Genomic DNA, 11,666 nt, shown 5'->3' with positions numbered 1-11,666 from the left:
TATTGACATATCCCTTGCACCTCTTTCGAGTGCAAGTGCTAGTAAATAAAATATGCATATCAGATATAACAAAAGCAATAGTAAAATCCTAAACTAAACGGAATGGATAGGCTTAAAAGCCACGACCTTGAAGGGTCACTATTCCTTCTCCTCCCCAAAGTGAATATAAGAGCGAAAAATGAATGAGAAAATAAAACATGTTAAAAAAAAATCATCAAATCGGCAATTTAGCAGGGGAATTCACAACATGGAACATACAATGAACAATAAAATACAGTAAGCAAGGGGAAATCAATTTTGAATATGCCCAATCAGCATTGGATCGTATATACCAGATCCTTGCGGTAAAACAGTAAAAAAATCCCTGTTTTAGTCGGCATGAAAAAATTTCTGCAGAGATGCTTAAATCCTCCACACAAAGATGTCAGTGAATATGAATCCAGCACCGAATATGAATCAGGAACTGATTCCTCCTCCACTCAGACATCATCTTCAAACAAAACTCAATCTTTTTCATCATCATCATCATCATATGTTTCATCTTCAAATTCATACCCAAATACCTCTGTCATTTCCAAATCCAGAGCAAACTCTGTAAATTCAGGCCATAAGGGTAAGGATACTCTGAAATCTTCCTCTAGAAAGTGTTTAAACAATTGCACTAATCCTAAGCCCAAAGATAAAAATTGCCTGAAAAAACATACAGATTCAAGACAAAGGAGAAGCATTGGTTCTGTTAAACAGCCAAATGGACCCATTGAACGGAATGACAATTCAAATCCAAATGAGAATGGAAATGGAATACGGATTAACAGAGAAGGAGGAAAAGGGTTCCAACCAAATGCTTATAACAAAAGGAATACTAATAATTATTGTGTTAATTATGTTTTAGCGGATTATGTTCAGATTGCCCCTCTTCCAGAATTCCATGGCTTGGAAGAAGAAAACCCAGACACCCATATTACCAGGTTTCTCAGAGCTTGCAGGTTGGATCAGCATTTGTCAATCTTTTCTTTTAATCCAACTGAAATTTTATATCATACCATAAGTTTGTTTTGTTATTCATATGTGTAGAGATAGATAATCATATTATATATTAAAATTTAGTAGATGGTTAAATCAGTCTTATATCATATGCCTCCAACGGTTTAAAATTAGATAGCTGGTGTTTATTTATCCAGAGAGTACATATGTCATTTTACATAATATGAACATCTGAAAGTTATCACATCTGAAATTATCACTTCTTTCAGATTCATGTTTCTCTTTACAATCTTGGTGTTTATTTATCCAGACAGCAAATATGTCCATTTACTTAATATGAGGAATTGTAAATTACACCTTTCAGATTCATGCCTCTTAATAATCTTGGTCTTTTTGAAATTTTAGAATTTCAAAATGGAAATGAGTTTTTAGTTTCTAAGTTGTATCAAATTATCAATGCATACTTTTAGAATTTCAAAATGGAAATGAGTATTTTACTTACTTTTAACTTTCTAATAGAAAAAGCTTAGTCTGTCCTTCAATCAGCTCACTGACAACTTGCCTTCCCAACTTCCATGGGTTTTTGTCTTTCAGGTTGATATATTAATATGGGTCAGCATATGCCATCCTGTAGTGTTTTTTTAAGTTTGTCTAAGAAGATTTTATATTATTGATAGGGAAGTATTCAAAGAGTAGAGTTTTCTGTTCAATCAAAATTGAAGAACATAATTAGAAACATCAAATTATAATCTTTTGATTAAATTTATTATTTTATCAAATTATTAGATTTCTATAAACTTATTTCATCTCTTGTATCATCTCTATAGAATCTAGAATCTTTACATAATGAATTATATCATTATCCTTATTAATTGTATTCTATAAATTGAACTATATTTCTTCAATTAAATTTATTTTTTGAATCAATACTTTAAGAAATCTTGTAGGTTTATATATTACTATGAATCAACATATGCAAGTCTTTTCTTTAAGCTTGTATTTTTCCATTTTAAAGATTGAGAGAATCAGTTCGTCATCATTAAAAAAAAAAAAAAAAAAAAAAAATCTCTTTGAAAGTTTGAATCTTGATATTGATTCAATTATAACATCACTATCATTAATTTTATTCAGTTAATTGAACCTTATTAGTTTAAATAAATTCTTTGAGCTTGTTAAATAATATTTACATTGAGAAATCAAAATCAGCACCTTACAGTATTTAAATAGATCCATACAAAAATATTGGCTGTATTTCAAACCAAATTCTTGAATGACAGTTCAGAGGCATAAAGCTTCTACAGTCCATTCTAATATGTTGATTTTATTTTTAAATTTTAATCACGTTCATTCACAAATTTGGCTGAACGGATATTTCTAAGTCTTTGGTTCTTAGTCGAAGAAGTTCAGCCATAAGACTCGTACTCCGATATAGAATAACTACAAATATTTCGTAGATTACCTCCATTAAAAGAAAAAACACCATTATTGTCTGATAGTAATTAACAATTACATTGTTTGCAGGATTAACAATGCAAATATCCCGAAAGCTTGGATTTTGCTCTTTCCCATCACATTACATGGAAATGCTGCAATGTGGTACGACAGCCAGATCGAAGGTAATTTGCTGGATTGGACGGAGCTACAGAAGGCATTTACAGAGGCCTTCAGAAGCCCCCAACACACAGAACGGCTGAGGCAACAGCTCATGAAATTCAGACAAGAATCCCATGAAACTGTGTGTGCTTATTCTGAAAGATTGCAGAGTATATTATACAATTGGCCCGATCATGGAATCCCTGATGCAATTCTGAAAGGGATTTATATGGATGGATTGAATGAAGATGGCCAAGATTGGTTGATTCTCCAGCAACCCACTTCGCTCAAAGAAGCTGTCAAATTATCCCTGCATTGGGAAGAAGCACAAAATGCTAAATTCAGGAGGAGAAAGGAAGGAAACAATTTGGGATTGGAAAATAAAGGCCAGATTTTCAACAACAGTTCGGGTCTGAAGAACAAAGCTGAGAATTCTAACAAGAGCAAAGGCGAGATTTTTAACAATAATTTGGGTCTAGAAAATAAAAGCGAGATTTTTAATAATAATTTGGGTTTGGAGAATAAAGGCGAGATTTTTAATAATAATGATTTGGGTTTGGAAAATAAAGGCGAGACTTTTAAGTGTAATTTACAAATTCATGGGGAGAGATGTGAGGAATGTGAGGGGAAAGGACATCGTTTGGAAGAGTGTCCGAATTTTCTTCGCAAGAAAACGAAAATAGATCAGATGAACACGATGGGATGGTCAGCTTATATGCCAATTTTCTTAAAAAGAAATCTGAATAAGCTTCGAAACTGGATAAATTCGGTAACTCGAAACTGAATTTAACCTCATTGTAATGTACGATATTGTTCTCTAATGCCAAAAAAATGTCTTCAATGCGTTGCCATTTTTTTATAACAGAAATGAAATTAACTTTCAGTTTTTAAATGAAAGTTTTATCTGTTTTCTTTTATGTCATTTACTCAAATATTAAGCCAGTTACATGCAGAGATGTTCAATTATTTTCTCAGATCTCGGTACAAGATTAATGGAACTATGTGGAAATGAATCGTCTTCGCTGAAACCTAAGAGCTAACTAGTTAAGCCTGGAAATCTGCATAATGTAGCATTTGGCATTGAATTCATTATCTTGCTAATAGTTCTGATATTTTTGTAATTATCTAACAAAGGCTCTATAATGATTTGAGTACTTACTGTAGCTCTTCTATTCTTGATATTATGTGTATTTCTAACTCTTATTTAGTTCAAGCATTTTCTGCAATTTTGATGAGCTGCAATAGTCATAATTATGAATAAAATACTTGCAAAAAACAACGTGTTGCTAGAGCACTGATCGTACTGATTTTAGTCATGTTTAACTCCCAGTAAAAAAAATTCAGATCCAAGCATGCATACATCTTACTTTGTTCATTTGAATCTTGGAAGTTAAAGAATCAGACCTTAGGCTACTCGGCCTATTACATTCCAACAATGTCAAGTAGTATTTTAAACGATATCATATTTCTATAATCTATGATAATGAATTCTTGTTTCTGGTTCGATTGTGTAGCAATTTTTTACGATCAACGTTTCGGATCATACTACATGATCCATCATCAGTTCCTTGATTCTCTTTCATCCTAATGATGGATCATGTAGTATGATCTGAAACCTTGATGGTAAAAAAATGCTACACAATTGAACGTAGAAACAAGAACTCAGTATTTTTAATTTCTAAATAAGTGGAATTACACTACACAGTTTATGAAGAGGAGCTTGAATGCCATAAGGCCAGGTGATGCAGGGTAATCGAGAAAGCTATATTTTGGGAAATACTACAACTATCCAAGAATTGACCTTGCACAAATCAATTATCAATAATGTGAATGTGTCCGAAGAAATGGTTTTTGAAGAAAAACATGTATTTCAGTCCCTTGTGCTTCATCATCTCTACTATGAGAGTGAAGAAATATTCAATATTTCTTGATTTCTGATCCCTTTAGAAAAGAGATTTGTTATCTAATGCTAAACAGATATGTGGTAGATGGAACTCTAAATTTCTTTACTTTAGGTGTACAAGGTGCAACTGAACAAAGATTCACAAATGATGCAGAGATAGAGGAAATGAGAGGATAGGAACAAGAAATTTGGTTGCTTCTACTTCACAGCTAGGTAGTGCGGCTAGGGGATCAACTCTTCATCTGTTATGATAACCTATAGAGAACCCTTCATAGTTATGACTTGCAAGGATGTATTGAGAAATGACCAAAAAGTTTGTTCAAGTCATAAAGTCTTGACTTCAAAGAGTAGTTTTGAATCTACCTTAAGACTACTCTTCTTGAAATGATGACTCAAGGACAACAAAATAGTCCACTTCCCACTCACCAATGTGTTGTAAAAAATATTAAATCTACATCACCGAGGTTTAAAAAATAAACCACAACTTCAATGCAAACATTTAGGGCTTTCACAATATCCAAACTTGTAACCCTCTCGTTTACCATATGTCTATCCTAAAATAGGATTGTGAGTACAATGAGGCCACTAATGAATCCAAGCTTCCAAAAACCAAACATGACACTAGGTCACTATGTACCAAAAATATACAATACGTTAGAAGGCAAAGATTTTTTTTTCGAGATGAAATAGTTATTATATAAGTTGTATCAAAAAATCATTTATTAAAACATCTCTATAATTTTGCATTATTGTTATCATAAATGCAATATAAAAAAACATAGTATATTTATTGAACATTGCATTTTAAAAGAACTAATAAAGGAATTTGGTTTGATTTTTTTTTTAATATATATTTTTAAAAGTTTTTTTATATATAAAATTCATTTTTTTATAAATTCAAAACAAAATACCTTCTATATATATAATAAAAGTTCTAGCAATTCTGTGATAGTGAAAATATGACCAACCATACAAATTTTCAATTTTCAATTTCCTTTTCAATTCAAAATCCTTTCCGGTTTAAATTCCAATTTTTTTTTAAAAATTATTGAACGAGGGTTTCACTGATCTTTTAATCCTCACGTATACAGAAGAAATCAACATACATGCCCGTAATTTCAAATTGAAATATTGAAAGATTCATCACAAGGAAATTCGGATAAACCATTCACAGTCACGAAGAAGACAAAAATATTTAAATGATGTAATTAGCTAGGTGAACAAAACACCAAAATCTACTTGGTCCTAATGCTACAATTCGCAAACACCCAAAAGATTGTGAGAGAAATCTTTTCTCTCAAAATCTTCTCCAAAATCCTTGGTCCCCCAAAAATGAACCCTTAATTGCTGATAAGGAGTTCTTTCCTAAATTCGGGGCACTAATTGTGCAATCACCAAGAGGACTCCTTGCTCACAACTCTTTAACTCTTTATTAACTTTTCTTTTATGTTTTCATGCACGCTTATTGCAATATAAAGTATCTTTATTTAAATTTATTTCCCTTCTCTTTTTTAATTAATTTATTATATTTTAATCTCATGCATACTTATACAATTTTAAATCACTTAATAAATTAATATATTTTTCACTCTTTAATTTATTTTTGAAGCGTTTAATTGATAATATTTATCAACTCGAGTAATAATAATATTTAACATTTATTTAAAAATGATCTCCTAAATATATTATTACTAAGTTAAATAAATATTACTATGCTCTAAAACTAAACTATAATTTTTTTTTTTTAAATAATTCTTTTTATTTAATTAATTTCCCAATTAATTAAATATTTAAAATATCATAATAATTTCCATTAAATTAAATCATTAATTTAATCTTTTAATTTGACTTAATTAATAGAAAAAAAACCAAAGACTTATACGACAAAATACAAAAACCCATCATAAAATACCACATACAAGATCAAACTAAAGGGTTATAATCACAAATTTATGTCATACAACGTCATCTAATCAATCCATTCTCCTTTGATCATAGCTTGTCTCTCTTGTGTTGTCTCTTGGGCTTCTTGATCTTGGCATTTCATTCTTGCCTTAGGCAAATTTTTACATGGTATCAAAGCTATACCAAATTCTTACAAATTTAAACTTTGAATTGAAAAGAAAAGATGATGCACCAATGTGTTATATAAAGACATGAAACGATAGAAAAACACATTAAGTTACTATGACAAAGCTTACTTTCATGACCCATTACATCATATTCACCGCATTGGTATTTCACTAAGATGCCCAAATACACTGACCCACAAAAGGATGATAGCTTCACTATTGTCATATCACTTGTACTTACTAACACACACTTAATGACCTGCATAAAATACACTAATTATGGATAAAGGTGATAAGCTCCAAGATAAACTTAAAGGAAAATATAACTTTTCACAAGCAACTTGATCAATCGGATAACATACACTAAACTTGCAAGAATGACATGGCAATGATTCTGAATAAAAAATGACATTTAAGATATAATTTGTATTCCATTCCTATTGAGTTACAAATTATATAAAAAAATCTTCCAAAAGGATTTGAAACAATCACAAAAATACATAAAGAAGAACTCTCCAAAAATGAGTTGTAAGAACTCACTAAGTATCGTGCCTACTCCAACCAACTGGGTCAGATACCATAAAGAAGCCTAAATTTGTGGCCCTCAAAAATCTCTAAAAATGGTTCACAATAAAGAAAAAGAAAGTCCACCTCATGCCTAACCATAAAGACCCCAAATATAGGTTTGTGGGTAGTATCACTAAGCCATAATATTTTGCCCAAGAAAAGAGAAGATATAAGTATGATTTAGTTATACCCAAGGTTAGTATACACCAAGTAATCCTATACTCACTGAGCACAAACTTTACTGAGAAAGTCAAGCAGAATTGAGTAGGAAGAATACTGAGTCACAACATTTCTATTGAATGTGAAGAAAGTATCCACTAAGCTGCACATAGGACATATGAATATTTGAAATGGCACATATTCTTATGTGTAATGATACCACTTAGCAAAAAACTACATTTTCATTGTTTGAGGATATGATTTGGTAAGATTTATTGGGAAATTTACTTTGATTATGAATGATTCCAAGGTAGAAAAGATGCCAATGAAAATAGAGAAAGGAAAATGAAGGAACGTAAACAGATAAGGATTATTCTAGATCATTGATTTTGATCTATGACACATTCTAGACAATTCCTAGAACCTAATTAGGCCAAGGATTAAAAGAGGAAAAATATTCCTACTTAATAAGCTACAAGGAATTGTTACTACTTCTTATATTATAGATGAAGCTGATTGTTGTTGTGAAGTTATGAGAGGGATGCGCTTGAGGATTGAGAAGTTAGTTCTACTATAGATGAGAGTTTCAAGCAACATAAGAAAAGATTTGTTACATCAATCACTGGAGGTGGTAAATCATTGAACATAAAAGGGATGTGAATAGAAAATTAAGTTGCAAATACATAGATCAATTTTACTACTATCCTTTAACCATTGTAGTAGATAAAATCCTTTCACAAGTTAGACTTAACAATCTGGTTGTAAATCTCTTAACATAGTGCACATATACCATTGTGTTGTAAAATCATTAAAAAAGGGTAGATCTTTATAGATCTAATTGTATTACTCCTAAAAGAGTAAGTCACTAAAAGTGACAAACATTGTAGTCCTAACAAGGAAACCTCTACTATAGCTATAATAGATTTGTGGGTATTGTCCCCACCACATTTTTCCCTCTAACAAAGGGTTTTTGCATGACCAAAATCTCTTGTGTCATGTGTTGAAATTTTATGGTTTTGATTTCATGTTTATGAAAAGTTATAATAAATAAAGTTACTTTGAGTTTCAAGCATTGATTCATGTTTACCGAGCTATGAAAAGACTAAGGCTTAACATATTTTTGTTCAAGGATCAAAGTTTGAGGTACTAAGGGAGATGAAATCACTGAAGAGAGAGAAAGAAGTGTAATCTACAAGGATGTGTGAAGTACTAGAATAGAAGAGACAAGATGAGGATGAGAAGAGAATGATTGAAGATGACAAAACATAAATTACTACAAGAATGGATGCTAAGGAAGAAAAAATCATGCGATTGACTTAGAACCGCTATGATATGCTAAATTGGCTACTCAATGTAAACCATGATATTGGTAGAAAGATGGAAGAAAATGTTGAGATGAGAACTAAGAATAAACAATTGAAGAGTGAACTAACATCAAAGAAATATGGATGAATAATTAAGAGGCTAGAGGTGACCAAGAGATACTACTGGATTAGGTTAACTAAGTAATCTACAACTGAATAAGGAGAATCGTCCAAGAAATCTAAACAAAGGAATGTACATTCAAATCCCAAGCCAAAGAAGCCTACATGCTACCAATGTGGAAAAACTTGGACACACAAAGAACATTTGCAATAGAAAAGCTAGTAAGACTAATGTTCCTAGGACTAGATTTGATGGTTATTGTTACGATTGTAATAAATATGGTTATCAAGCATATGAATGTAGATCAAAGTTCACTTAGTCTCCCAAGCAATATAAGTTCAATGGATATTGTTATACTTACAATAGGTATGGACACAAATCACAAAATTGTAGATCTAGAAAGAACTCCGACTGGATACCAAGCAAGAAAGGTCACACATCCAATTGGGACTATAATAAATGGATTACTTGGATTGTATGTGGAAGATAAGGTCAATTGTAGCTAATTGTATGAGATTTCACTTTGAAGGAAGACTTGGAAATTGGAAGACTACTAGTATGGCATGTTATCATTGTCACAAGGTCAAACACCTAAGCAAAACTATAGGTATCAAAAACCAACACCTAAGGAGGAAGATACCAAAGAAAAGGGTAAAGTCAATGTTGATGAAGTTTGTGATTAGATGGGTAAGACATGGAGAAAGAAGAAAAAAGAGAACAAGACACCAAATGTAGTAGTTGGTGGCACCTCATCCAATAGATTTCTAAAACCTCTAGCTAAAACTAAGACATATTAGAAGGTACGGGAACTGCATTAGTAATGTTATATCTAGTATCAGTACCTAGTAATTAGTGGAACAAAGTCCATATCTGCATACTGCTCAAGTTCAAATTGTGATTAGTGACAAATTATTCAAATTAGGATATGTAACTAATTAGGACATGTGCCTTAAGGGGATGAGAATAGGACATGTATTTAGGGGATGAAATTAGGACATGTCTTAAGGGGATGAACTACATTGCAATACAAGTTTTACTCTTTCATTTAACTACTCAAGTCAAAATTGTGGTTTGTAACTAATTATTCAAATTAGGATATGTAATTAATTAGGAAATGTGTCTTAAGGTAATGAACTATATTGCAATACAAGTTTTACTCTTTCATTTAACTACTCAAGTTCAAATTGTGATTTGTAACTAATTATTCAAATTAGGATATGTTTAACTAATCTTGATATGTGTCTTAAAATTAGGACATGTATCTTAAGGGGGTGAACTATATTGCAATACAAGTTTTACTCTTTCATTTAACTAATCAAGTTGTACTACCATACATACATGTACATGTATTAAAAATTAATACATGTATACACCATCATACGTGCACACATAATTAGTCACCGTCTATAAAAAAAATTAATCACATATATATACATCAACCATCAAACATATATGTACTAGAATATAATCAAACTTGTTTTCCATTTAAAATTAAAAGACATAGAACAAAAGAAACGTCTAGAATGTATATATGTAGATCAATCATAAAATGTATATGAACTTGAACATAATCACATGTGTCAAACATCATTCTCTAGTCTAGAATATGCCTATCATTGAACATGTATAGAACAAAATAAATGTCTGGGGAGAATAAATAATTAGAACATGCCTCTAGAGAATGTAACTAATTAGGACATGCGTATAGAGAATGTAACTAAATAGGACATAAATTATATTATCAAGCATGTATTTAAGTTATAAATTATATTATCAAGCATGTATTTAAGTTATAAATTATATTATCAAGCATGTATTTAAGTTAAATTAAATCAAACATGTCTAATTTGTAAAGATCATGAAAGATGTTTCACAAAAGAAACTATGTCATACATACACATTATTAATCACCATAACAACAAAATTAATATGTATATATTAATCATCAAATGTATATGTACTAGAACATAATCAAACATGTTTGACATTTAAAATCAAAAGACATAGAACATAAGAAATGTCTAGAATTTATATGTGTAGATAATTCATCAAATGTATGTGAACTAGAACATAATCACATGTGTCACATCATTCTCCAGTCTAGAATATGTCAATCATCAAACATGTATAGGACAAAAGTATTTATGAATCTCAGAAGATAATACCAAATATAATCTAAGAATATATATAAAGTGTTTATATGATCTATGAATATATCTAGATGCAAGGAGATCAAATAATGTAAAAAACTATGGATCTACACCATGATTTTCATCATGATGAGTCCTCACTACGCAGTTTGAAGAGTGACTATCAAGCTGCGAAGGATGTGTTGACCCCTATATATTAAAAAGAAAGTGATATCAATGTTTAATCATAAATAAATGAAAGATATACATAAATTACATGCATATTATAAATACATACGTGCATTTACTCAAAGATTTAAAATTCACCTACCCAATCTTAATGTCATCATTTAGTGAGTCTTGATGACATACACGACTAGGCATTAAAGATGGAGTGATAAGAGGCATCTTCCCCTACAATACATATGTACATGCACACATTATAACATGTAACAAATAAAATTTAAAAATGTATACTTTCAGATGGTAGACATAAATTATTAAAAACTTTTGAAATTTTAATTTACGAAAATATAAGATTTACTTATGTAGAAGTTGGCATTTGATAATACTCAAACTGCTTAGCAATGATCATGTCCACCAATATATCCAAATTATGTTGGCTCTCATCTAGGCCCACCTCTACATATGCAACATGACTAGTGACTGACACATGTCCTAATAATGATGACCCAAGTGGAATGACCAGATGAGATGGCATGGAAGTAGAATCCTCATGTTAACAAGTCCATCCACCCTATGATCGGCAAGTTGAAATCAACATCCTCAAGGCCCATATATAAACTCTGACCATACCCTACACTGGATGTAGGG

The 11,666-nt window shown here is 30.9% G+C and overlaps 1 protein-coding gene across 1 annotated transcript; it reads left to right on the top strand.

Moving 5' to 3' along the window:
• The first annotated feature begins 378 nt into the window (after positions 1 to 378).
• On the top strand, positions 379 to 3,428 carry LOC149539246 (uncharacterized). Its single transcript, XM_089802530.1, has 2 exons — positions 379 to 986; positions 2,506 to 3,428. Exons 1-2 carry the CDS (start codon positions 379 to 381, stop codon positions 3,359 to 3,361), a joined length of 1,464 nt encoding a protein of 487 aa, XP_089658656.1. The 3' UTR covers positions 3,362 to 3,428.
• The last annotated feature ends 8,238 nt before the right edge of the window (positions 3,429 to 11,666 follow it).

This window comes from Cupressus sempervirens, chromosome 9 (genome assembly GCF_028749045.1).
Source record: "Cupressus sempervirens isolate cs-2001-9-10 chromosome 9, ASM2874904v1, whole genome shotgun sequence".
Classification (NCBI taxonomy): Eukaryota; Viridiplantae; Streptophyta; class Pinopsida; order Cupressales; family Cupressaceae; genus Cupressus; species Cupressus sempervirens.
This window is presented reverse-complemented; position numbering and strand designations above follow the sequence as displayed.

What these genes read in the sequence shown, in the direction of transcription:
- LOC149539246 (XM_089802530.1), top strand. Translation starts at nt 379, where the DNA reads ATGAAAAAATTTCTGCAGAGATGCTTAAATCCTCCACACAAAGATGTC. An exon ending in AGGTTTCTCAGAGCTTGCAG is followed by an intron (nt 987 to 2,505) that starts GTTGGATCAGCA and finishes CATTGTTTGCAG; the next exon opens with GATTAACAATGCAAATATCC.